General features: G+C 44.2%; 12 protein-coding genes across 12 annotated transcripts; 8 read left to right on the top strand and 4 right to left on the bottom strand.

Annotated features, from left to right (window-relative positions):
* Positions 1–142: 142 nt before the first annotated feature.
* Positions 143–2,758, top strand: FA14DRAFT_152109 (uncharacterized protein; the record flags this gene model as incomplete). Its single annotated transcript, XM_025497507.1, has 4 exons — positions 143–712; positions 1,172–1,179; positions 1,238–1,922; positions 2,135–2,758. The coding sequence occupies 4 exons, from the start codon at positions 143–145 to the stop codon at positions 2,756–2,758; spliced, it is 1,887 nt and encodes a 628-aa protein (XP_025356984.1).
* A 280-nt stretch (positions 2,759–3,038) lies between these two features.
* FA14DRAFT_152108 (uncharacterized protein) lies at positions 3,039–3,698 on the top strand (the record flags this gene model as incomplete). The annotated part of the gene is made up of 1 exon (XM_025497506.1): positions 3,039–3,698. One exon carries the CDS (start codon positions 3,039–3,041, stop codon positions 3,696–3,698), a length of 660 nt encoding a protein of 219 aa, XP_025356983.1.
* A 175-nt stretch (positions 3,699–3,873) lies between these two features.
* FA14DRAFT_183126 (uncharacterized protein) lies at positions 3,874–4,588 on the top strand (the record flags this gene model as incomplete). The annotated part of the gene is made up of 1 exon (XM_025501285.1): positions 3,874–4,588. The coding sequence occupies exon 1, from the start codon at positions 3,917–3,919 to the stop codon at positions 4,586–4,588; it is 672 nt and encodes a 223-aa protein (XP_025356982.1). The 5' UTR covers positions 3,874–3,916.
* Positions 4,589–4,739: 151 nt separating this feature from the next.
* On the top strand, positions 4,740–5,237 carry FA14DRAFT_152106 (uncharacterized protein; the record flags this gene model as incomplete). The annotated part of the gene is made up of 1 exon (XM_025497505.1): positions 4,740–5,237. The coding sequence occupies one exon, from the start codon at positions 4,740–4,742 to the stop codon at positions 5,235–5,237; it is 498 nt and encodes a 165-aa protein (XP_025356981.1).
* On the bottom strand, positions 5,215–10,266 carry FA14DRAFT_159099 (uncharacterized protein). The gene has a single exon (XM_025498052.1). The coding sequence runs from the start codon at positions 10,039–10,041 to the stop codon at positions 5,503–5,505; it is 4,539 nt and encodes a 1,512-aa protein (XP_025356980.1). The 5' UTR covers positions 10,042–10,266; the 3' UTR covers positions 5,215–5,502.
* A 312-nt stretch (positions 10,267–10,578) lies between these two features.
* Positions 10,579–12,768, bottom strand: FA14DRAFT_117225 (OPT oligopeptide transporter; the record flags this gene model as incomplete). Its single annotated transcript, XM_025496220.1, has 1 exon — positions 10,579–12,768. One exon carries the CDS (start codon positions 12,766–12,768, stop codon positions 10,579–10,581), a length of 2,190 nt encoding a protein of 729 aa, XP_025356979.1.
* A 2,382-nt stretch (positions 12,769–15,150) lies between these two features.
* On the top strand, positions 15,151–18,756 carry FA14DRAFT_117612 (uncharacterized protein; the record flags this gene model as incomplete). Its single annotated transcript, XM_025496240.1, has 2 exons — positions 15,151–16,657; positions 16,715–18,756. The coding sequence occupies 2 exons, from the start codon at positions 15,151–15,153 to the stop codon at positions 18,754–18,756; spliced, it is 3,549 nt and encodes a 1,182-aa protein (XP_025356978.1).
* A 150-nt stretch (positions 18,757–18,906) lies between these two features.
* FA14DRAFT_5402 (GTP-binding protein ypt1) lies at positions 18,907–19,740 on the bottom strand. The gene has a single exon (XM_025502497.1). The coding sequence runs from the start codon at positions 19,672–19,674 to the stop codon at positions 19,057–19,059; it is 618 nt and encodes a 205-aa protein (XP_025356977.1). The 5' UTR covers positions 19,675–19,740; the 3' UTR covers positions 18,907–19,056.
* Positions 19,741–20,666: 926 nt separating this feature from the next.
* Positions 20,667–22,431, top strand: FA14DRAFT_159097 (homocysteine synthase). The gene has a single exon (XM_025498051.1). The coding sequence runs from the start codon at positions 20,969–20,971 to the stop codon at positions 22,316–22,318; it is 1,350 nt and encodes a 449-aa protein (XP_025356976.1). The 5' UTR covers positions 20,667–20,968; the 3' UTR covers positions 22,319–22,431.
* A 281-nt stretch (positions 22,432–22,712) lies between these two features.
* FA14DRAFT_175982 (uncharacterized protein) lies at positions 22,713–23,675 on the top strand (the record flags this gene model as incomplete). Its single annotated transcript, XM_025500630.1, has 1 exon — positions 22,713–23,675. One exon carries the CDS (start codon positions 22,713–22,715, stop codon positions 23,673–23,675), a length of 963 nt encoding a protein of 320 aa, XP_025356975.1.
* A 68-nt stretch (positions 23,676–23,743) lies between these two features.
* Positions 23,744–25,089, bottom strand: FA14DRAFT_166310 (putative proline iminopeptidase; the record flags this gene model as incomplete). The annotated part of the gene is made up of 2 exons (XM_025500019.1): positions 24,991–25,089; positions 23,744–24,726 (listed from the first exon to the last, which is right to left on the bottom strand). Exons 1-2 carry the CDS (start codon positions 25,019–25,021, stop codon positions 23,744–23,746), a joined length of 1,014 nt encoding a protein of 337 aa, XP_025356974.1. The 5' UTR covers positions 25,022–25,089.
* A 136-nt stretch (positions 25,090–25,225) lies between these two features.
* Positions 25,226–26,489, top strand: FA14DRAFT_186864 (acyl-CoA N-acyltransferase). Its single transcript, XM_025501545.1, has 4 exons — positions 25,226–25,375; positions 25,439–25,539; positions 25,601–25,690; positions 25,745–26,489. Exons 1-4 carry the CDS (start codon positions 25,331–25,333, stop codon positions 26,196–26,198), a joined length of 690 nt encoding a protein of 229 aa, XP_025356973.1. The 5' UTR covers positions 25,226–25,330; the 3' UTR covers positions 26,199–26,489.
* The last annotated feature ends 29 nt before the right edge of the window (positions 26,490–26,518 follow it).

Raw genomic sequence — 26,518 nt, 5'->3', positions numbered from 1 at the left:
ACGACTTTCCAGCTTCTCTTTGCTGGGTATAACAGCTGTTGCAATAAATACGGCTGGACAAACAGATAGTCCTCATTCACCGGATCGATCTCCTCCTCATGCATTTCACATCACCCAGTTGGATTGGGATAAATTTGACTATATGTATACGTTGGATGAACAGCCAATTCATGTCCATCAGCAATCGCCTCAGCACTTACCACAATACCCGCCTTCGTACTCGCCACAGCAATTACCTCATCACTCTCCAGAGCAATCTTCGAGAAAACCTTCTCCTCCTCCTTTTTCAACGCAATCTCAGCATCTTTTAAATGAACCTTCTTCTCTTCTAAAAGAACAACCTCTTACGGAAGCTCAAGAGAAGCAAAAGCGGAGAAGAATGAAAGATGCGGAAGCGCACAGAAAACATCGAAAAGAATTTAAGAAGAATGATCCAGTAGGGTACAAGGAGTTTAATAGAAGAAGGAATCTCGCAGCAAGATCTAGAAAGGAAATATCGAAAGCTAATTACACTGAAGAAAGGAAAACACAACTTAAAATTGCCCATAAAGCTTATCAAGTTAGCTACCGTCAACGTGTGAAAGCAAAAATAGGTTACTCTAAACCGATTGAATATAGATATCAATCGCTCAAAAAATTAGTAGAACAAAATAAAGCCACTCCGGAGCAGGTGAATCAATTCGAAACTCAGAGGGAAAAGAGACGTGATACGGTAAGAAAGTCAAGAATACGTAAAATGCAAAATGCACAAGCTGACACGCCAAAGTGAAAAGGCTGAAAAGTAACACTCACCCGAAGATATGCAATTGAGAGATACAAATGAGGAACGGGTCATAAGTGGCAGTGCACCGTGCAGAAAGCTATGAAGTCGTATGATATAATTCATGAGATTAGATCAAGCGGATAACCTAGACACGAAGGCGGCTATACCACTTGAGCAAGCTCATGATTGACTAAGCATTTCCTATATCGAACGCATTCGGGTCGAATTGTGTGTCGTATATATTTGTGGATGCTGTATAATATACGGGTATAACCAGAGGTCTATAAGAGTTGTTCGGGGCAATTGCGGTTTTCACAGATTGTAGTGTTTTGTCATCTCATGAAGCGTAAACCCATAGTGCTGTATTCATAAGGAATTATTTATCTTTCCTGCTATGCGAATATAAAGCATATCTTGTAAGATGATCTACTGTCTACCTTTCTATATATTATTTACTTTTGGGGTCTTCTTTAGTCTATTTACTTTTGTGTATTCGGGAAGACCACCAATAACATCCAAAAAGCAAGCACAACCTCAAAAGCTAGAGATTGATTTGAATCATCCTGCAACAGAGTGGGATGATGGAGATGCTCAACAGAAGCATACTATTACATCTCACTCACCTCAGCAACCAATTCAGCGCACACCTCAGCAATCTCCCCACCGCATTTCTCAACGTTCACCCCAGCTCGTACCTCAGCTCACACCTCAGCATTCTTCTCAATTATCCCAGCAATCGCCCCAGATCTCTCATCAGCAATCTTCTCAACGCTCTACGATTAAGCCAAGTCTGGCTAATGCTGCAGAAAAGAAGAAGCGTGCAAAGGAAAGAAATGCGGAATTGGCAAGGAAACGATTGTTAAGATTCAAGTTAAATGATCCGGAAGGTCATAAACAGTACAATCGAGAGAAATACCTTAAGCAAAAACCTCGACGACAAGAACTAAAAGCTCAATGTAGTGAAGAAAAGAAGAAAAAACTCAAAGCTATGAATGACTATTACCAACTTGGCTATCGTCAGCGTATGAAAGCTAAAACTGGATTCACCAAAACGGCTGACAGAAGATACAGCTCGCTTCAGGTCTTAGTGAGCCAGGATAAAGCAACTCCAGAGCAGATAAATCATTTCGAAATGGAGAGGGAAAAGCGACGTGATGCAGTAAGAAAGTCCCGATTACGTCGAAAGCAGAATATGCAAGCTGATACGCAAAAGCCAAAAGAGGATTGATACACATTTCTGCACTGCTTTCATTCAATCTTTGTGCCCCGATCGTTTGCAGATGAATGATACTTGAAACTCTTTGCTGTCAATCATGATTTGTTATTGATTATATTATAGATACGTACCATCTCCTAATCATAATGGTACAGTTGTACGGTTTTGGGCACGTTGTTGTCTCGTATTACTTGGTTATAATCGGATTTCAAGTAAGCTTCGCAGGTGATTCTGAAAAACAGATACTATCGCCAACGTTTGAGTCACTCAGCCTCCCGAGCCAGAATAGCAATAAATGGGAGGCTCTACTTGGTGTAGCAGAGAAAGAGTCTGCATCTTTTAAAGCAAAACGAAAGAGAAAAAGAAGAAGATCAGAGACTGATAGTGCCTCATCCAAGAAGAGGTATCAAAACTTGAAGCAAAAAGGTGGCGTGGAATACGAAAAGATGTTAGAACGGAAACGTCAAAATGAACGTCAAAGGAAGAAGAAGATTGCTTTGCAACAAACAGAAGAAGAAAGAGAGCAACATAGACTTTCTGAAAATCAGCGGAATAGAAAGCTCTACGTAAAGCGAAAAGAAAGGACTGGGTATTCCTCTAATAAAAGGAAAAGGCTTGTCTGGATCCGAGAGTTGATAGAAGAAGGTAAACATACACCGGAGCAACTTGCAGATCTAGAGGAAGATCAACGCAAGAGGAGGGTAAAGTATCAAAGAGAGAAAGCTAAACGTATTTTGATTGGAAAACAACTGGGTAAAGCTTCTAAAGGTCAGATATGAATTCAAATCTTATCATATACCTGCTACAAGATCCCTAAGCTTGCATCAATGAAGTCATAGCAATACAAGCGAATGCTACACAAATACGATCACAGCAACGCTTTCTGGAAGACTTACGGGTCTCGAACCAGCGTGCTTGTCTTCGACGTGATGCAGTGCTAATCAGATGAGTGAATCCGTAAGACGGAAACTCGCTGTAAATCGATGTTCCACGCACCGGTTTATCTCTTCTTGCATATTCCATCACCTTTCACGCACCTATCTCTGTATTTCCTAAACAATGAGGTTTGATTTGTCAGCTGTTATTGCATTATTGATCAGCAATTTATGGTTTTTCGCTAGGATTTGCCGAAGCCAAACGTCTCCAAATAGAAATAGGCGAGTCTCTCCTGATCCTAAAGATGTGGATTGGTCAACTCTTCCAGATCTCTTCCCTATCGATGACGAGTTACCTGGCTCAAGCCCTGCCCACAGTTCTAAAGCGACGATACCTGAGATGTCACACGACAGGAGTCCTGCGCCATCAACAGTCTTTGTCAGCGATAGGAAGAAGTTAAAAGCTGAAAGAGAAAGACGAAACAGTCAACGTCGAAAAATTGAATCACCAGATGCCTATCAAGCTATGCTCAAACGAAAAAGGGAACAAATGAAATTGTACAAATCAAGAATGACACCAAAGCAATTACAAATACATAGAGCAAAGCATGTCAAAAATCAAAGAGCTCATGAAGCTAAGATGTTGGCGGCCACAGGCTTTCGTAGTATATATCATGCTGACCTGGAGAAATTAAGACAAAATGAAGCACAAGGGACAATAACACCAGAAGATGAAAAGAAGCTCGCAATCATACGCAAGAAGAATGTGATCAGGAATGAAAAGTATTTTCCGCGTAAACGAGCCAGACCAAATAAAAAGAAAGACGGTGAGCAAAGTGGGTAATTGATATTGAAACCAATGATTTTGTATCATCACATGGTTCCCTCGAGCAATTAATTGCGTTTGTGTACGACACCACATTTGCATATTTGATTCGGGGCTCTACGTTTCTCTTTTTACACGATGAAAACCTTTACCGACTTTGAAATACCTGCATTTTTGAATCAAATGACGTTTATGACGGCATCTACCTGTTTTATTCTTGGAAGATCAGGTCAGCTATGAGGCGTGTGCTGTCTACTTATAATCCCCTTTTTGTGCTGGTGATCGTCATCATCAGTTTAAAGTTCACAATACAATCTCCAATGAATAGAAACCTACCCGGTTCGCCCATCGTGGAGGATGTGAATTGGTCTGATCTCGAGGACATCATACCTCTCGAAGACAGCATCAAAGATTATCCGAGAGAACATCCTCAATCATCACACTCGCCGCCTTTGACAGGAATATTGCCTGGGAAAAAGAGAAAGCTATTTAGTCCTGATGAAGTACTTTCTCCGGAAGAGAAAGCAGAAAGGAGGCGAAAAATAAAGACGGCAAGAAGAAAAGAATTGCGAGCAGAAAAGAAAGCAAAAGATGCGGCAGGACATGCAGCGATGTTGAAGGCCAATAACGAAATAGTAAAGAAGCGAAAATTAGCATTGACAGATGAAGAAAGGAGAAAGTCCAATGAACGAAGTAGAGTACGCCAACAACGTTATCGTCAACAGAGTAAAGAGAAAACAGGTTTTGCGACAAATTTTTATGCACAAATTCGTCAAATAAAACAACTCGCTGCAAGTGGGCAAGCGAATGATGAACAGCTTTCAAGACTTGCTAGATATACAGAGCGGCAGAAGAAAGCACAAAAGGCCAGGGTAAAAATTTCGAAAAAGTCTTTGGCTAATAGTTGATGTGTGAATTGTGGCAGTGATTTAGATAAAATGGAATCACTCGGGGCTAGAAATTACATCGGCTCTTTTCTTACTTGATGCTTTTGGTGATCCTTTCTTTCGAGTTCTTGCCGACCTTTAGCATCAAAAAAAAATATTTGACCTTCTTGTTATGCTGAAAGTTCTGCTGGTAGTCCTCTTGTTTGCCTGGATTCCATTCCTCTCGTATCAGAAGCCAATGGATGGCGAGAGACCCGTCTCTCCGGTCGATCAAGATATTAGCTGGTCGGATTTGGAAGACTTATTTCCGTTGGATGATGCAAATTCAATTAAGCTTCCTACCTCTTCGAACCCGTTGCAAAGCCAATCGCAAAGTCCTCCTTCTCACCGTTCAGGTCCTGCGCAATCGCCAAAGGACAGTCTTGATGAAAGAATGCAAGAATGGTTAGCACAAAAGAGAAAACAGAGAAGGGAGCGATATGCAAAAAATAAAGCGGAACATCCCGATGACTTCCATGCCGCAATTCAAGAAAAAAACGAGCGAATAAGAATAAAATTGGCAAATATGACAAAAGAACAAAGAGCAATCGCAAGTGCAAAGCGAGCTGCAAGAGCAAAAATCGCTCGTCAAAAAAGAAAAGAAAGGACTGGTTTCATGACCAAATCATAGCAAGATATTATTCAATTAAGAGTATTGGTGAAAAAGAAAGAGGCAACTGAAGAACAAATCCAAAAACTCAAGCGCTTGAATGATAGGAAATCAAGGGCAAAAACAAAGACGCCGTCATCCAACGTGGAAAGCGCAAACACGAAACGAACATGATTCAAACTCTTTCAATATTTAAACGTTGTTGTACATCTGCAATCGTCTCTGCTTACAAGATCCGACAAAGTAGAAAGGTATCTGTATGAATCCCAGTCTTTAGCATAATTTGTTATTTCTTCCGTCTGCTTGGCATACCACGAACAGGTCGATTACCTGCCGGCGCATTGGATGATGGAGCACCAATATTGAACAAGGAACCTCCTCCTCCCATTCCGCTAGGTGCTGGATTTGCTGCACCAAAATTAAAACCTCCTGCTCCTCCAGGTGTGGTGGGAGTTGCAGGTCCGTTTTGATTTCCGGTGCTGGGTGCACCAAACACAAACGCTGGTGGTGTGCCCGGTGTGCCCGTAGCACCATTCATTTGACTTCCACCACCGAAAGATGGTGCATTTGAAGTAGCATTGGACATCGGCATCGAAAATGAAAACGACATCCCATTGCTTCCTCCTGCACTGCTTTGGGGTTGTGTAGGATTGCTTTGCGCTCCTGCGCCAAAATTGAATGAAGGAGTCGCTCCGGATGAAGGTGCTGTTTGTTGCCCAAATCCACCAAATCCTGTGTTGCTCGTTCCATTCTGTTGTGCAGCTGGGGCACCAAACGTGAATGGTGTAGGCGCTGGTGATTGTTGTCGACTATTATTTTGACTTCCAAAAGGCGTGCTGCTTTGCTGACCAAATGACGTACTACCCGTATTGCCTGCTTGGCCGAATGCAAATGTGCCACCTGCAGCTGCATTATTTGTTGGTTGACTCGCATTGGTATCTGTCTTTGCACCGAATGTGAATGGACTTGATCCAGCTGAAGTGGATGGTGCATTATTATTCGAGGACGGTGCTCCGAACGAAAAAGCAGGTTTAGCAGCTTGGGATGCAGAAGAGGCCGCACTTCCGAATCCTCCAAATCCACCCGTGCTGTTAGTAGTTGATGGTGTGCTTGATGCTTGAGAAGGTGCTCCAAAGCTCATAGCGGGCTTGGTCTCATTGTTGGAAGGCTGTGAAGATGCACCGAACGAAAACGCAGTCGATTTCTTCTCTTCATTACTTCCGCTCGCAGGAGCACCAAAGGTGAATGTTCCAGGTGATGAAGTAGATGCGGCAGGAGCTGGACTGGCAGCAGGAGCTCCGAATCCTGTAAAGCTGCGTTTTGCTTGTGGCTCTTCTGCTTCTTTCTCATCATCTTGACCTCTCTTCTTCTTTCCGTCTTCGCTTGAAGTGGCGGAAGGTGCGCCAAAGCTGAAGGAGGGTGTTGGTGCAGTGGATGGGGCGGGAGCACTGCTTGGTGTTCCAAATCCTGAAAAAGATCCGGACGGTGCACTTGCTTTGGGAGCTTCAAAGCCCGAGAAAGCTGGTTTGGATGTCTCTGCCGGCTTGGATGCCGCAGGAGCGCCAAAGGAGAATGCAGGTGCAGTTGATGTACTCGATGGAGTAGGAGCAGGTGAAGCTTGACTTGCATTATTACCAAATGAGAAAGATGTTGTGCTCGGTGCTGGAGTGCTCTCAGCGGGCTTCCCAAAGCTAAATGCAGGCTTGGAGGTATCACTCGTGGTGTCCGCAGTTGATGCAGGTGTCCCAAACGAAAAAGCAGGCGTTTTTGGAGCTTCTGGAGCAGGCGTACTAGACTTAGCCAAAGAAGAGGCAAAGAAATTGGGAATTGGCTTCTGACCTTCTGCAGCAGCAGGCGGTGTTGCAGATTGTTCCTGTTTCTTTTTCTCTTCAGCACTTGGAGCAGTAAAGAAGTTGGATGAAGGAGCCGGAGAAGCGGATGAGCTCGTAGGTTGAGGAGATGAAGCGCCGCTACCACCAGCAAGGGGAGATGAAATAGCAGGTTGGAACGAAAATGCTGGCTTGTTCAACGGTGCTGCAGAAGTTTGAATTCCACCTTTTGGTGACGAAAGCGAGAAAGTGGGAGGTGAAGGAGAAGACAATGAAAAGCCAGGTGCTGCCTGAGTTGCTTCAGGTGCAGCAAATCCGCCCATTCTACTGAGCAATGATGATCCTTCGGCTTTACTTGCATCCTCTGTACTGTTTGACGCTGGTTGTTCTGTCAGAGGCTTTACCTGTGGTGATGAAGCTGTACTTGAAGCAGTGCTAGGCGCCGAAGAGAAAGAGAATCCTTGAGGGAAGAGATTGGTGGGCAATTTGATCTTGCTCAATTCCTCAGCACTCGGCGAATCTTCCATAGCATCATCATCGTCATCATCAATTCCAACACGACCAGAACGTGTATGTGATCTGCTAGTCTTTTCAGCGCCTTGTCTTAGTGAAGAACTTCTTCTGTTCTCGGAAGAATCGGTACTGCTTCCGGCATCATCCATCTTGATACTAAATTTGTCCCTCGACGGTACAGCTGCTTTTGCCGCATCTGCCGTTGCGGCGGATGTTTTGGCTGCATTTGGGCTGCTGAATGGATTTTGACGTTCAGCACGTTGCTTGTTTGCTGCTGAAGAATTACTGACTGAGAATCTCGCTCTGGACATTGGTGCTACTTTCTCCTGTTGAGGTGATACTTGGCTTGCTCGTTTTGGAGGAGAAACTTGCGTGGAGATGACTTTGCCTGATCTCAATGTACGAGGTTCGTCTTCCATCTGTACAGGAGCCTCAGTCCGCTTCTGTGTTGTTTGTGGCTTCTGCGGGGCACTTTTTCCAGCTTGTCTTCTTCTAGGAGGCTCTTCAATTTCTTCTTCTTCCTCTTCCTCCTCATCTTCACTTGCTTCGGATTCCTCTTCATCAGAATTCTCTACCTCTTGATCCTCAGACCCCACAGACATCGCATCTGAGTTGGCCTTTGCGATCTCTTTCCGTAGGCGTGATCGCAAGCCAACAGAAGCTGGTTGATCAGTATGTTGCATCTTTTGCTTACGCATCGCACGAGCATATGGCGAAACAGCTTTGACATAATCACCAGCACCACTTCTTCTCGACGAGTCCGATGAAGGTACTGCTAATGGGATATTGATTGGTTGATGTGATGAACGTGCTGCACTATCCCTTCTTGCATCTCCTAAAGGTGTACGCATACCCTCCAAAGCGTTCAAAAGTCTTTCAGCTTCGTTGTTCGCTGTAGGTTTCGGAGGTCTTGCAGCTATCTGTTCCTGTCTCGATATAAAGCCCAATTCGGAATCCCATACCATTTGACGCTTTCGTGGATTGGCGTCACTCATCATTGAATCGCCATCGATGCTCATACTCGCCCCCCTTTTCAATGAACCATTCTGTGTAGTCGCTCTGGACATTGCATTAGGATCATCCTCCGCCATTCTCGTATCATTCAGAGCAGGATGAACGATACTACGCATGTCGTTATTCGTTGCTGCATCACGCATCGCAAGATATTCTTGCATCAATTCTTCTCCTTCTGAACGTCGAACACTTGGAGGAGCCAATTTGAGACTGCTCCATTCCCTTCTTTTCGGTGTGGTGCCACGACTGCTTGCCCTGCTATTTGCGACTGAACCAGCTCTACTTCCATGGAAATCACCTCCAAACATACTGACTGGTCTGACAGGTGTTGTGATCAATCCTTGTCCACTTTGTCTTACGCCAGGAGAAGCTCTCCCATGCAAACTGCCCATCTCACTAGCTGCTGCTGAGCCACCCAGACTACGTCTCTGTTGAATCGCAAATGGAGAACGAGAAGGCAGACGATTGTACGAGGTTGAAGCAAGAGGAGAATGGGATGCCGAGCCTGCACCGCCATACAAACTTGCAGATGTTGTCAAGCCTCCTAATCGACGTTCAGATCCGAATCCATAAGCAAAGGAAGCGCTACTGTGCGCCTGAGAAGCACTTCCGCCGCTTGCAACGCTTCCATCTCCCCTTTGCGATCCTGATCTTCTATACCCAGGCGTACCAAGTAAACTTGCGGAACTTGCCACGCCGTACCTTGATGCATTTGATGGTTCCACCGAAAGACGTTGACGACCATGAGATCGAATGATTGCACTGGCCGAAGAACGAGCAGGCGAAGGAGATCGATGAGCATTTGCTGATTTTGGGGTATCTTGAATTGCAGAACCATTCCCCGACAATCCCAATTGACCGCTACGTGATGGAAGTCCGACCGTATTTCCGAGATAGGGAGAACGTGAAGGCGTGCTTGGCGGAGGAGCAACAAAAGCTGAAGGTCGAGAAGAGGTTGTACCGAATTCATGAGTAGCAAATGTATTAGAGCGAGAGAGTGATTGCGCATTTCGTTGAGCTGCTACACCTTTTTCTGCCTCTGTTCCAATTGAATTCGATGAGCGTGAAGTAGGCAAAGAGTCAGACTGAGCAGCGCCCGATTGAAGCCAACTTAGAGGTCGCGAAAAGATTGCTTGACGTAAACCAGAGAGCAATCCACCCTTTTTGCTGGAAGGCGTATTCGCATTTTGCTGGGGCGTACGAATGGTGGTGGATGGTGATGTAGCATTGCCAAAGCGTTTACTCGTTTGTCGATTGGGTGTGACCGTATGTGCGCTGGATGGAGAATCGAAGCCTTGTTTACCTGATGGCCCTAAAGATGACCTTGCGTATGGTTTGCCAAGTGATAATCTTTGTGCTCGTGATTCACTCTTTCTTCTTGATGGACCGGTCAATGATCGTGAAGGCGTTCCAAGTTCTGGATCCTGTGCATCTTGGCTGACAAAGGAAGACGTCAGCCGGGACGTCATTTTGAGCTCTTCAGATATGGGAGGGAGGTTTGCTTTAGAGGGAGATCAACATGAATGCTTTGATCTTGTGAGAGGTTTGATGTTTGTTCTTCTTCTTGCACACCCGCGTATGTTTGATAGAGATGCACCGCTTTGCCTGCTTGTCTATCGCACGATCAACCTTTGATTACTTGTATCAGATTTCCCTCTCGCTTTTGCGTTGTTGATCGCGTTGAATTGTCAATGATGGCAGCGGCAAAAAGAAGGAAAACTTATTGTAAGAAAAAAAGAGATCGACAATTGCCTGTGCGAAATTACAGAGCCAGAGCCAGAGAACACGCGCCAGGCTTTACCGCCGTAAGAAAAGAAGAACTTACCGCTGACACGCGTTAAAACCCTCCTTACGCGAGGATGCTTATTGACCACCACTCTGGCGTGACCAACAAACCACATAGAATAGCCTCAGCTCTGATTGTCATAAGCATGTCATTGAGAATATAGATATACAGTGTAAAGATGCAATATGTGAAATATTTATGTGTGAAAAGGTTGAATCATCTAAGCTTTAGGAGGTGGACCGAATCCATTTGCGGGTGGCATTTTCCATGGCGTTGGATTGGCATCCAAGGTATTGGCAGAAACTGTATTTCCCCACCATTCGATAGAGATTGATCCATCTTTGGGTAATTGCAAAACCAAAAAGATTACCAAAGTAGAAACAATCGTTCCCGCATCCAATGCAGCCGAAGTGACAAAATTGTACTTACTCCACCAACGGAAATTATACTTTCTGATCAAATATTGGAAAATAAATGCAGTCGTAAACCAAGCCGTATAAACAATTCCACTTGCAGGAGGTGAAAATGTTGCTCCACTCAAAACGATCGGAACAGAGACGAACTTTAACCATGATTTAGGGTATTTTCTTGCCAAGAACCAAAACGGTACCGGCAATACCAATCCTGCCAACATGGCCCAGTATAGAGGTTTGTATAATCCTCCATTTCCAAACAATCTTTGCGGTCCAATGATTCCCCATACGATAGAGGATGTAAAGAACACACGTGCGTGAGGGCATGAAAATCTATGTTCTTGATCTTGCGCACACAAATTGTGAACACGAGCAATCATAAAACGAAGAACACCAATTTGAACAAACGAATTCCAAATGGTAAAGATCGTTTGTGCTGCGAACGATTGACGTGGTGGCACTTTCATATAATGACCAAGTTTTAAATCTTGCACAAAAGTCAAACCATTAGAGAGTGTGTTGAAAGCGTATGTCTTGAACATCATATTGGCCAACGGAAGTCCGGGTAATGAATAACCTGCAACCACTTCACCGATCAAATTTGTTCCAATCGTCGTTCCCGTCATTGCATAAATGAAACCAGAGGGCAAAAAGTACACGATCGGAATCGCAACCGCCACGACTAATGCCCATACAGGCATATCGGTGTCGTATACCTCAATGCAAATAATACCAAGGATGAACATCAATACACCCAAAACAAAGTACCACCAAGATGGAACTTCAGGGTATCTTCTCATGAATTTGGCGTGGATATCATCTTCTTCCGTTCGTACTCTTCGGACACCACGCCATAATGCTTTGCCGTGATACAGAATTGTATGAGACAAAAGAGCGGTAGCGGCTGCGAATCCTGTTGTATATAGCATCGTATATGTTGCCGATAAGAAAAGAGGTGAATAGGCTTCGTATGCTTCTACGTTGAACGATTTCAAATTTTGAATCACTCGGAAGATGTCGTATGGTTGACCATGGTTGTCGAATGCTTGGGTAGTGTTGAAGGGCATATAAGCGGTAAATAGTGTGTTGGTGAAATAAAGTGATAATGTGCAAACGATGAGCCAAAGAACGAATCCGGTGAAGGTATTGCATTCAGCCCACCAGGGGAAAATGAGCGGAGATCCAATGTAGTTGATCTGATTCCAATCGAATGTCAAAACGCTCAACCCAAGACCGGTTTGTGTTCCAAACAATGTGTTGATGATGAAATTATTCGGCCAAATCCAACATAGCCATCCGAATGTGGACAATGCATTGAACAAATAACTCGGCACAAAGTTCCACAAAAATGCTCCACCCATTACAAAGGAGAAGAAACGGAATCTTGACATGGAAGAATCGTATGCATCATCTTCTGCGTGCAGTGTGTTGAGAATGGTTGTGATAACCAAATTTTGTGGCCAAATCATACTTGCGGGCCAGACCAAGAATCGTCTTGACATACCAGCCAGTGACATTCCGATCATCGATGTTGAGATTGTGTACAGGATTGTGAACAAGATTGGTTTTGGAGTGTCGTAAAAGTAGACTGATTCCACGGTCAGTACGGTATAGAGCGAATACGCTTGTGTTGTGCACAAATTCATAACGATTGTGATTAAAGTGTGCTCTTTGATGTTGAACAAGCCTGGGTTTAGTGAGAATTTGCTTCCACCTAGCCATGAAGGGAGGTAGAATGTGCGGATTGGCATGATTGTTGCCAAGAACTTACCACAAGGATATGCGATCAATTGCATAACGATGGGCATCAGAGTAGGAGCAGGATACCGCAAACTTAGCACGGTATTGACCGCACTTGCAAATGTGCTAAGAATGAAACAGAGGAACCATGCACGCAATGTACCGCAAGGCATATCTGGATCATCGATATTCGATACGGAAGCTCTCACTTCAGGGTAAGGGGAATCTTCCTCCGTTTCCAGTTCCAGCTCGACCATCCGTAGTCGCTTGTTTCCCATTTCATATTGTGATAATCCGGATGGAGAAAGCTTCATTCCGCCGTCCATGCCAACATCTCTCACCAAACCGTTGTCCATATAATCTCCTGCCATTTTGTCATCTACATCATCATAGGGTGATTTGCGATCGATTGCTGTGAGGTTGAAGGGGAGATCGTGCATCGGACTCATGCCTGCATCAGCTGCTTGACTCAGTCTGTTTGTTCTCTTTCGTAATTGTCCCGATACATCACGGCCCATTTCGTCCAATTGTTGTCCACCTAATGCAGTCATTCCCACATCTCGATCACTTGTGACTTGAGATGGCGCACCTTCTCTGCTGTGGGGTAGTTCCATCAGAGCCTCCATCGAGACGGGGAATCCTGAGATTGCGCGAGCATGATTTAGGATGGGTGTATTCATATCACGATGTAGGCTGGACGTATTTGAATCTTGACGGGTGAGTGATGCCATAGAAGGGCCTCCTCCTAAGCGTGATGACATTCCCGGTCCTAGATCTAAACTTTGTCCGGGAGAGGGATTGGCAACTGCAGCTGGTACAGTGATAGAAACATCACCAATAGGTGAAAGTGGGTTGCTGATCGATCGTTTTTGTCCTGCAACATCGTCCAGCGCTGTTGCACCCGAAAGAGGTCTTCTCAAACTTCCGGAACTGAAAGGCCTTCTTCCGGTTTGGGTATCTGGTTGTTGTTGACCGATCAAATTTGGATCGAAATCGGCGGGCATGTCTACCAATCTTCCTTGTGCATCATAAACCGCACCTGTAGCTTCGTCATAGTAGAACGTCTCTTCTTCTCCCAACATACCCGTTGATGATGGCCCTGCATTTGAATTTGGATCTGCGACAGTTACATTTGGACCGTCCAATTGAACAACATCTGCAGATGGACCTAAATCCGGAGGAACAAAAGCAAACACATCACCATCATCTTCCGTTTCGTAATCATCTTCATCGTACTCTTCTTCTTCTTCTTGAATGTATTCTCGTGATCCGTATTGATCTTGTCTGTATTGTTGTGCGGCAGGATTTGCAGTTGGGGGTCTACTACTATCTGCTGTGCCTGAACGTGAGACTGTTCTTCCTCCTGCTGCTGTTAATGGTCTAGAAGCCGAAGTGCCAGGTCTAGCAGATTTTAGCCTTCCACCTGCTGATCCAGACCGAGTTGAAGGTCTTTCCTGACCGCTCATTTTTGGTGGTATATTGAGGTTGTGATGATGATGTGCAAGAGTCAATGGTGATGATTGTATGTATTCCTTCTCCGCTATTAGTATTACTCGATATTATTATTATTCGTATGCTTGAATATAAAATCCAAAATGAAAAAACGGTTCTTGCTTTAATATGTGTGTGGCGCATACAAGCAGAGCAGCTGCACAACGCAGCGCAGCGCACACCTTTATGTGTATTTACATGCCCAGCCGGCACGGAAGGATGTGTACTATCATTGAATGCGCTGACTTTAAGAACCTGCATACCAAAGTCAAATTGAGACTGTGCATGTACCTGAAGCAGACCCACTTTATTATGATTATCATTCTACACTAGGAAGGCCAGCTGTGCAAAGTAGATTGTGCGGAAGCAATCATATAAATCCTTAGCGTATTTAATCAAATTGATCTGATCTGCATCCTTACAGAGGCAAACCCGCTCAAATTCACCGATTGCTTGCTTGCTTTATTTTTGTTCATCAATGTCAAATCAAGAGAGAGAGGGACGAGGTCCAAGCTTTTGATTCACTTAAAGTCCCTCTTCCCCTGTTTATAAGCAAGGGGAAACCTCACATGCGCGTTAGGATGATGTTAGCTTCAAATGACAGGTCAATTCTTGTTGCAACTTCTGGTGATGTGCATGCATCGGCTGTCCAAACTTAATCTACTCTGCTTCCGTTGAAACTTTAAAAAGTCATGGGAAAAGATGATCATCGTTGGCTAAGGTTATAATCGTACCTGATTCAAAGCGTGGCGTTCTATGCAGATAGGTACACAAGGAAGACAATCATTTCTAGATCATCAAGGGGAGAAGACGCTTTGACTTAAAAAGCAGATAAAAAAGTATATCTTCAACTATTTGAATATCTCTAGTTTGTTGGAATTGTTGTTAGATTAAATGTTCAGCATCTTACGCAATACTGAAACATGCTAAAAACAGTAGTCACCGAAAGAGGTGCGGCAGGTTAAGTTTCACCATCTTTGCTTTGAGTTCACGCGTGGCTCAACACGTCAGAACGCGTACAGCATAGCGCGTAAACCCAAAGCGTGTAAAACACGGCAAATTGCATTCATTCTAGAACAACACTTTTCCATACAAGAACTGTTTGTTGCACTCCATCACGACGTTGATCTAATCAGACTTCGATCAGAATGGAGGAAAGTTTTCCGCCATCAACAGCGGTGGGAACCTTTGGGAACACAGATAAAGATTTACACGTTCAACCTGCCCATTCATCCGGTTTAACACGTTTGATTCATGCTCGTCAAGTTAATGGCAACAAGGATGCTTGCAGAATGTTTACAGGAGGTGACGATTATCTCGTTCGTATCTTGCCTGCTGAACAATCTAGCAACCTCGAAGATATCACATTGGAAGAATCTACCAAACCAATCAGCTGGTTAGACGCCAACGCAGATCTTCTGGTCGTTTCTAGTGAAGACGGATACGTTAGAATCTATGAAATTCCTGCTCTGATCGAACAGCAAAATGCTGGAATGGATCTTTATTCCACTTCAACAGAGCCAATCTTGTTGAGCAGAAGTGCATTGCCAGTTCGTTGTGCATCATTGGAGAAAGCAGTAGGAAGTCAAAAGACGCCTAGGATTGCCGTTTGTACTGATGATTTAACGGTAAAGGTAATCGATGCTGGTGATCCAACACGCGTTCAACTGCTTACAGGTCATCAACGTGGCGTTCGTGCAGCTTCATGGTCACCGATCGAGCCTACTCTTGTTACATCCTCATGCGATGGCACAGTGATGGTGTGGGATTTGTCCACATCTGAACCAAAATTGATCAAAACTTTGAACGATGTCATCGCATCCGGTAACAAATACTCGGAATTGAACGCAGAGGCAATCTGGCATCCTTCCGGTGATTTTTTCTTGTTACCATCAAAAACACATGAAATCGTCGTCTGCTCTGCAAAGAATGATTGGCGTACATTCGATGCTGGTTTCGTTGTTCCTGAAGGTAGCTCAATCAATCCTACTACAGGAGATGTCTCTTTCATGGCTTTCAGTCCAAATGGTCTCTATCTTGCCGTCGGCACAACGGATGGCCAAGTGATCGTTTGGGATTGGAACAGCAAGAAGCCGATCACTTCAAAAAGAGCACAAGCCTTGGTATCTGGGATCAGCTTCCATCCTGCACAAGATGCATTGGCTTGGAGTGATTGCGAAGGTCAAATCACACGTTGGAGCAGAGTGGTAGGACCAAGCAGACAAAGTCCTTTCGATCTCTCACTTCTAGAAAGATCATCAGCTAAGGGTAAGAGTGCCATGGACGCAGATTCCCTCTTTGACGCAGACTTCAACGACGATGACATTATGGAACTGGAACGAGATGAGCCGACAGAAAATGTGGAATCGACCTCCAGATCAAAGAAAGCAAGACGCTCACGTTATCCAAGTCATTCTGTTGCGTTCAACGAAACCAAAGCTCAGACAGCATTCCAACCGACAGCTACACCAATGCGTAACTCAAGACGTTACTTAGCCTTCAACGCAATCGGATCATTGGTCACTATCGATCAAGAATCGCATCAGTCCATCTCATTTGAGTCATTTGATACTGGGGCAAGACGCAACTGGCGTTTCGTTGATCATTTCGGATACAATATGGCTTCGATTGGAGCTCACGGTGCATTGATGGCATGTCCCGAAAAGAATGGAGCAGATAGCTTTGACGGAACAGATGAAGACGTGGACGAAGATGGAAATGAAAAAGATCGTGGTCATGCAAGTAACATTCATTTCAAGCCATTTGAAGTTCCAGGAGGTTGGGCGATTCCGGGATCGGAGTGGTCAGTCGATTTACCAAGAGGTGAGCACGTTACTGCTCTTGCAATGGCAGGTCGTCGATCGGCTCAAAAAACTGCTGTGGATAGCTGTACTGCTATTGCGGCTACTACTGAAGGCTATCTTCGCTTCTTTACAGGAGCAGGTATCCAAAAGTACATTTGGGCATTCGGCTCACAAGTGATTTCCATGGCCGCTGGTAACAGATTTGCCTTGATCATTCATCGTAACGGCGCAGCGGCAGATTATCATCAGAACATGCTCTTCACCTTGATCGATGTCAGCTCCCTCGAGATTCGTCAACAAGGTGTTCTGCCTTTGGTAAACGGAGCAACATTAACCTGGCTCGGATTCAACGATTTAGACATGCCGGCCATCTTTGACAGCCGTGGCGTATTGTACTTCCTTGATCGCGCTCTCTCTTTATCTGGTCAAGCAAGATGGTCACCCGCTCTCGATACGAGACAAATGAAGAAAGACGGCAGAAGGGTGTTTGAAGACGGCGTACGTGGAATGAGATATTGGCCTGTTGGATTGGATGGAACAAATTTGCTAGCCATCCTGTTGAAAGGTCAACAATACCCAGATGCAAGTGCGACAAGCCGTCCTTTGATTCAAGAAGTACCCTTCAGCATGCCAGTGATCAACCCTTCCACTCCTGCGGGTGCGTTAGAAGAACAAGTTTTACGTCAAAATCAATTGGCTGCCTTTTCACGAGCATTCCGTTCTTCTCTTCTACCGGAAGAGGAAGATGATGAATATTATCTCGACGTTCTCGAACAACCGTTGGCAAAAGCTGCTGCAATGGAACATGAATCAGATAAGGCTTTGTTGCAATTGATTCAACTAGCATGCAAATCTGATCAACACCAACGTGCCTTAGATGCTGCCCGTGAATTGCACACCAGCAGAACGCTTGAAGCCGCATTGCAGATCGGAGCATTCTTCCATCAAAGCAGCTTGATCGATCGAATGAACAGCTTACGCGGCTGGATTGCCGAAAGACGTGAACGTGATGATCGTACCATGGGCGGTGTTCCATTCATCACCGCTTACAATGACGGTCAAACATCACATGCTCCTCCTTCTTCCCGCGTTTTGGTGGCCGGCAGTCCGAGTCCTGCGATGTTGGATGGAAGTGCTGATCGTGTAAGAGCAAAACAGGCATTAGGACGTGATTTCAGCAATGGAACAAACGGTCATAGATCTTTCGGCGCTGGAAGAACATCCGATTTGGCCAAATTGGGTCAACAGCCAAACAATTCATGGAATGTCAGTCCAAGTACAGCAGCAGCATCAACTGCACCTCCGCCTTCATCTTCTATCGTACATGATGACGAAGCTAGCCGTGGCAGTCCAGTTGCAACACGCAAACGTACTACATCCGAATCTGAAGAAGATGGATACGATTCAGGCTCAAATAAACGAGGAAAAGAATCTGCTGCAACATCGCCCTTTGCAAACAAGACGAATAACTCTTTCGCAAAGCCTCAAGCTGCTGCTTCTTCCAATAAAACTGCCAAGAATCCCTTCGCTCGTACAGCAGGAATGAGCCGCGATAAGAGTATGCATAAGAGCAACTCTTTCTTCGATCGTGTAGAGAATGTCACTCAACAAGCAAACGCAAATGCGAAACCACCTTCAAGACAATCAAGCATGGGAAAGACCAAACAAACCACTTTGTTTGGAATCACGAGAACGAGTAAGCCAAAATCAACACCTACTGCAACTCCCGCTTTCGGCGATCAAGAGAGTCAACAATCTGACAACGGATTTGGATCTGAGGAGAGTTTGCGTCTAACTTTAAGTTCAGCACAGCAACGCGACGAAGAAAGTCAAGTTCGTTTAGAGGAAACACAGTTTAGTGCCGATGGTAACGAAGAAGACGATGAAAGTCAACAGCGCTTCGATGCTGAACATCACCGTGCTGCTTCCTCTTCCATTCCCGTTGCCTGATCATACATGTTTCGAGACCTGTACATTCTTATACAATAGCATTCATTCACCTTACCTGCTCTGATCTAAGGGACTCTTTGTTTCACTGGCTGTTTCATGTATGTCGAAATTCGCATTGCTGAATACAAGTGTTTATATGTTTGTGGATGAATGAACGATTGCACGAAAGACAAGGCGAATACGTGAGATAACGTTTGTTCTTCGGTTGTGGGTCAATTAATTTGTTCATAAGTACCGCAACTTGAACCAAAGGAGCAAACGAGAACCTGCGCAAATCTTCTTTGTTTGGGGATGAGCTGATCAACAGCATCCACCTGAACTTTGATCGGCGACAGATTGTCCTTGACCGAGCTTGACGTTAGATTTACCACCGGCAGCGTTTCCAACTGTTGAAGATCCCATGCGGTCCTTAATATGTTTGGCCATAGTCAAGAATGCTTGTTCTACGTTTGTGGCTGATTTTGCACTTGTTTCAAGGATAGGCAAGCCGAGTTGATCTGCAAATTCTTTTGCGACATTGTATTCTACCACTTTCTTGTTTGTCAAATCACTCTTGTTTCCTACCAACAATTTGTTAACACCTTCTGTTGCGTATCGGTCAATTTCCTGCAACCATTGTTTGACGTTTGCGAATGTGTCTTGGTCGGTGGTATCATACACGACTATGATACCGTGTGCTCCACGGTAGTAAGAGGATGTGATGGTACGGAAGCGTTCTTGTCCAGCAGTGTCCCAGATTTGAAGCTTTACTGTCTTTCCTTCCAGCTCGACCGTTCTAATCTTGAAATCAACACCAATTGTTGAGATGTAACTTTCGCTGTAAGAATCATCAGCAAAACGAAGCAAGAGACAAGATTTTCCAACACCGGAATCACCGATGAGCAAAAGCTTGAACAAGAAGTCGTATTCAGGATTCATTTTTGTATATGATGAGAGATGGTGGTAACGGCAATCAGGAGTACACTAAATAAAAATACACGCACATGCACGGCGCGCACAACACACACGCACACACACACACATCGCGCCCGCCCACAGGAGCTCTCTTATGCTTGAATGGATGCACACGCCCTGGCTGGATGCATGTCCCTCAATTAGACACTAATGAAAGCGCAGCGCTGCGTACGCGTTGATTACTTGTCAGCCCTGCTTGAAAGGCGGCGCACGCAACGCAACACACCACTCAGCCTAACCAACTCATGCTGGCTGGCATAAGGGGTCACCACGGTACGCAAGGAAATCTGTAGATTGAGACAATAAGACTTCCTCTGATCGTTGATAAGATGAAAACGACCTAGTATAGATTAAGTAGAGAATGGATGGATGTGAAAATGGATCATTGCGGCCAGGAAGATAAACTCCATTTCATCAAAGTCATTTTTGGGGTTATCTTTTATGGCAAAGTCGCTTTTGAATTGCACTTGTGGCATCCGTTTGCAACGTCAAAGCTTGCATAAAACGGCTGACTTTTAGAATGAGAGCATATATAGTTTCAAGTAGCAGATAAAAAATATTGATTGCGGCCAAGATGCAAAACAATTTTGAATAAATGCGCTCAATTATTTACTTTTGCTCAACAATAAAGAACAACGGTAGTAAATAGGTTACATTTCACAAGCTTGCGTGACAAAAACCTATTCGAGCGCTGTATTTGCTAATCTTTGGCACATTTCTGGGTTGTATTTGCGTTTTCACACATACAAGTAGTCCATCCTACGATGGCGAGCACCGAAGGACTGATCACGGTGAGATTGATTTAAGACACGTGCAGAGAGCTGCTGACTAAGCCGTTCATGCCCAACCAAATGATCCGTGCAGGATTATGGCGTGCTAGGTGCATGAATATTGCGAATAAGAAGAAGTTTGATTTAGCGTTGTTTGTCGTAGTGTCTTTCTACCTCTAAAGAGCAGTATCTCCGACTTTTCTTAATGGGAAGCGAAGCCATGCTCGCCTGACCTTTTTCTTTTCTTCATTAGAGCGGCATTTCGTGATTGTCATGATGAGCACGTTTGCAACAACAGTGACAGAAATAAAAGAAGGTTAATTAGACTATTGTTGAACGGAAGAACACTGTTAGTATGCATAGATACAACCCGTACACAAGAATATAAAGAAATCTAGTAGCTCTTCATCATCCTACCTTCATAACCATAACCATCTTTCTTTGCTTCTGCTTGTTTCAGATCGCAAATTGTATCTCTGTCTTTCATAATGGCTTCTAACTTTGATACCCTTCAATTGCACGCTGGTCAAGAACCTGATCCAGGAAGCAATGCTCGTGCCGTTCCAATCGTCGCTTCAACTTCTTTCGTTTTCAACAACAGTGAACATGGTGCTAACCTTTTCGGTCTTAAGGAATTTGGTAACATCTACTCACGTTTGATGAACCCAACCAACGATGTCTTTGAAAAGCGTGTTGCTGCTTTGGAAGGTGGTGTTGCAGCTGTTGCAGCAAGTTCAGGTCAATCCGCTCAAGCCTTGGCTTTATTGTCTTTGGCAGCCGCTGGTGATAACATCGTTTCCACATCATACCTTTACGGTGGTACTTACAATCAATTGAAGGTTCTTTTCCCACGCTTCGGTATCACCACAAAATTCGTCAAAGGTGACAAGCCTCAAGACTTTGCACAAGCAATCGATTCTCGCACAAAGGCTATTTACATCGAAAGTATTGGAAATCCACGATACAACGTCCCAGACTTTGAAGCAATCGCTAAAGTTGCTCATGATAACGGAATTCCCCTTGTAGTTGATAACACTTTCGGTGCAGGTGGTTATCTCATTCGTCCAATTGACCACGGAGCAGATATTGTGGTCCATAGTGCAACCAAATGGATTGGTGGTCATGGTACCACAATCGCAGGTGTCGTTGTCGATGCCGGTAAATTCGATTGGAAGGCAAGCGGAAAGTTCCCACAATTCACCGAACCATCTGAAGGATATCACGGTTTGAAATTCTGGGACACATTCAAGAACATCACATTCGCCATTTACGTTCGTGTTGTTCTTTTGCGTGATTTGGGACCAGCATTGAACCCATTCGGTTCATTCTTGTTGCTTCAAGGTTTGGAAACTTTGAGCTTGCGTGTTCAACGTCATGTCGATAACGCTTTGGCAGTCGCTAAGCACCTTGAAGCACATCCTCGTGTTTCATGGGTCAGTTACCCCGGTTTGGAATCTCATCCAAGTCATGCTTTGGCAAAGAAGTACCTCAAGAACGGATTTGGTGGTGTTTTGAGCTTTGGTATCAAGGGAGACGCAAAGGCTGGATCTGCATTTGTTGATTCGTTGAAATTGGCATCCAATCTGGCAAATGTCGGTGACGCAAAAACACTTGTTATCCACCCTGCTTCCACAACACATCAACAATTGAGTGATGAAGAACAATTGGCAAGCGGTGTCACCAAGGATTTGATCCGTTTGAGCGTGGGAATTGAATTTGTTGATGATATCATTGCAGACTTGGAACAAGCCTTCAAGGCAACCTCTGGTGTTTCTGGTCAGATTCCTGGAGGAGAAAAGGGCCCTGCCGGTGCAGCATCATTGGCTGGTGCAGCATAAAAAGGATGTCAATCCACAATCTTAATTTTATGATCCGTTCAACCTGGGTCAGACATATATTTGCAATATGTACGTTCCGTGTTATGCCTACAATGAAAATTTATCAAAGATAAGTGTTGTATTCGCCTCTGAGTGTGTTAAGAAGAACTGCAGTCCGCTGCAAGGTGTGAAGATGATGATCCCAGATGTCAATTCTCATCTCCGGCACTAAATTGTCTCTACGCGCTAATCTCCGACACGCACAGACAAAAATAAGCATTGATCCTTCTGACAGATCACAACTTTCTTTCACTCCATAACATCAAATTATATGAAAGTGCTTCAACGGTCAGCATACATCTTTGCACAATGTCGATCGCAATGGCAATCCAACCTTCGTTCATATTCTCAATCAATGTCAGTGGAACACAAACTACAAAAAGTCGAAGAAGAATATCTAAGTGACGCACATTTACGCATACTTTCTTCACCTTTGCGAAGATGTCAATCATCAATGATGGTTTTACCAAAAATGATGATGTTCAAATTGGTTGGTTTGAAAGATGCAGATGAAAGTCCGTTTAAGTTGATGGAAGAATTGCAGAAAGAAGAAGATGGTTTGCGTGAGAAAGAAACGGGAAAGTCGGATAGATGGTTCGGTCGGCAAGCAAGAGTCATGCTTACCAATAGACTGAAACAGGAAGCAGATATGCTCAAACATAAAATCGCTACCAGTCAAACGGAAGAAAGCAAAGCAAGATTTCAAGCTGAGCTCACAGAGAAAGGTAAACAAATAGCAATCACACACAGCTTTCAAAGACCACGATTTCTGAAGTACTCCGTTCAAGGCATCGAGCCGCAAACGAATCGAAAAGGAAGTGCAAAGTGGTGTGTATTGAATGCAAGAGCCGCAATGGCACTTTTGGAAAAGAGAAGCTTCCGCTACGCTCAACAGAATATCAAGCCGGATGAATTCTTATCGATAATAGGCAAAACGTTGGAGAAGGATGTAGTTCACACCGCCGAGTATTTGTCCACTTTGCCAACGGAAGATGGCTGGCTGATACGACAGAAACACAAGAAGGGCAGTCCATTATCGGCAATCGTTCTGACAAAGTTTCCTGGCGCTATAGATAGCGATGATACCCCAATGTACCTTATGGACGAATTATTCGATAAAGAGAACGACTTCAAGGACAAAGCCGTTCAAGCATTGCAAGCAATTTCACAAGATACCACTTCAGATCCTGACACTCTCTACATTCGCAAACATCAATTGACTACCAATCTTTGTGTCGCTCTTTGGCGCTTAAGTCAATGGCGACAGTCCGCTAGGGAAGCAAGAGAGAGAGAGGAAGAAAGACAGATCCAGACGTGAAGGTGGGTAATGTACAATACTAAAAATATGAACAAATGGGATTGATGTCATGGTATGGTATACATTGATCAAGCTTTGATGCTACGGTATTTATCCGTAGCTGTAATGAGTTGATGAGCAATACCCAATTCACCTGATGCATGGGCAGCATCGGGAACGAGATAATAATCAGCTTGAGGCCATTCTTTGTGCAAATCATATGCAGTTTTAGCCGGACAAACGACATCATATCTACCTTGAATGATCGTTGCTGGGATATGACGAATTTTGTCAACGTTTTCCTTTTTGAGTAATTGACCATCTTCCATCCAACCTGCATTGACGAAATAATGACATTCGATACGAGCAAAAGCGACTGCATAATCATCCACATCTGCACGTTTGATAACTTCTTCGTTGGAGTACAAACGCAAGGTTGACATTTCCCATCGAGTCCATCTTTTTGCGGCTTGTAAACGAGCTTCTTTGTCATCGCTTGTTAGACGTTTATAGTAAGCAGCAATCAAGTCACTCTTTTCCTCTTCAGGAATGTGCTCGTAGTATGGCTCGAATTGTTCAGGGAAGATGTGTGAAGATCCATTTTGGTAAAAGAACTCCAATTCACTACGACGCAAAGTGAAAATTCCACGCAAGGTGAGCGAGAGTACACGATCAGGATGAGCTTGAGCGTATGCCAAAGAGAGACAGCTTCCCCAACTTCCACCGAATACATGCCATTTTTCATGACCAAAGTGTTCGCGTAATTTTTCGATATCCTTGACGATGTCCCAAGTTGTATTGTTTGTCAAATCGGCATGTGGTACGGATTTACCACATCCACGTTGATCGAACAAATAGATTGCATAATGCTTTGGATCGAACCATTGACGATCGCTTACGGAAGTTGCACCACCGGGGCCTCCATGCAAGAAGACGGCAGGAACACCCTCAGGATTACCGCTTGCTTCCCAATAGATCTCGTGTAAATCATCAACCTTTAAGGTGCCTGTCTTGTAAGGTTCAATAGCAGGATATGGGGCACGTAAACCAGATTTGGGAACATACGTGGCATCTTCGGGTAAGGTTGTCAAAGCAGCTTCTGATGCCGGCTTTTCGTCTTTGTCAGGAGGTGGTGGGGGTGCTTGATCTTGCTTTGCGGCTGGTGGGTTTGATGCCGTAGCAGGAGCTGCAGCAGGGGCAGCAGCTGTTGTTGTTGTTGAAGCAGATGTATCATTGGCAGGCGTTGCAGCAGGAGCTGTTCCTGAGCCTTTGTTAGGAGAGGAAGGTGCGTTGCCCATTGTACTGAAGCGTTTTTTCAGCTTTGACAAGACACCACCTCCATTAGCATTGTTGTTTGTTGAAGCCATTTTGACAATATGAAAAGATGATGGGTATGATGTTATTCGTGGTATATGTCTGAATGATTGTAAGAGTAAACGTTTCATCATTGTATTCAAGAAGGTTTATAACTTTAACAGTGCACAATTTACACGGGCCACCCACAATACAAAAGATTAGCGTGGTTTCATTTTAAAGCTCACACACTCATTAATAAAGCACGGCCTATTTGACTCTCAGACACACACACACACAAGTCAGTTCGGCACCGGTGCATGTATTCGGACTAGAGTATTCTTTGCCAGAATAAGCCAGCTTCATGCTTCCATGTGCAGGAGATGCCCATCAAAACGGCAAGACAAAATGTGGATATAGCAAACAAGGTGAGAAGAATATGTTGGAAGAAAGCTATTTGAGTCACCTGACATGATCATCCCACTTTGCAGCTATCAAGCAAGGATTTGTTACGCTTGAGCAATTCGAACCCAGATGAGGGAAGTGACGGTCACGATGATGAATATAGTATACTTACGTCAAAAGGACAAAGGTACGTCATAAAAACAACGCTACTAGATGATTCGGAAGCTGAAACACACTCATGTCAACAGCTTCAATTGTAAGGCTTACCAATCACAAGAACTTGAAGAGCATGACCGAAAAATGATGATGACAATATTCGAAGAGAATATGAGGACGATGTGAGTGTGATTTAGATGGTCATGTGAAGGAGCTGTCCTGACACCTTAATTCAGGTACGAAGAAACGCCAGGAGGTTGGGATGCACAATCAAAAAAAGAAGAATTGTTTGACAATCTGTCAAGATTCTTCATCATACGCCAAGCAAATCAAGACAATGCAGCTATAATTGCATTTATCATGTGGCGCTTTGATTTAGAAGATTGTGATGCAAATGATCCTGTTGCACGAAAAGGCAAACGAAAGATCGAGATTGCATATTGCTATGAGATTCAGGTGCATTCCGATTTCCGTCAATATGGACTGGGCAAATGGATGATGAACAGACTGGAAGCAGTTGCACGCAATACTAATATGCGAAAAGTGATGCTAACCGTATTCAAGTCTAATACGCATGCAAAACAATTCTACGATCGATTAGGGTTCAAGCTTGAATATAGTACGCCAGAAAACGAAGATGAATTGGACGAGCTAGGAGAATATGTTATTTTGGGAAAAGCCACGATGTAAGGGTGCTGACATGTTGAATTTGAACAATTGAGCCTCTTGGCATGGAATCGCGAAATTGATTAAAATGGATGGGTACGTGCTACCAAAATATTGGAATGATTGTGAAGGAAGTGTTTGAATGCAGCCAAGGTTGCTTGGCACATTTGTTGCCGCGCTTGGCCTTTGATTTGGGCCCTTTAGGATCCGACCGGTAACGGCTTTTTTGTGTTTTTTATTTAGCGTCTTTTGTTTTGTTTTTTGTGCCTTATTTTGCCGGATTTGGTTTTACACGCCGAGCAATAAATATTTGTCAAAATAGATTAGAAGCACTTCATTTCTCC

The sequence above is a fragment of the Meira miltonrushii genome, assembly GCF_003144205.1.
Source record: "Meira miltonrushii strain MCA 3882 unplaced genomic scaffold FA14scaffold_1, whole genome shotgun sequence".
Classification (NCBI taxonomy): domain Eukaryota; kingdom Fungi; phylum Basidiomycota; class Exobasidiomycetes; order Exobasidiales; family Brachybasidiaceae; genus Meira; species Meira miltonrushii.
This window is presented reverse-complemented; position numbering and strand designations above follow the sequence as displayed.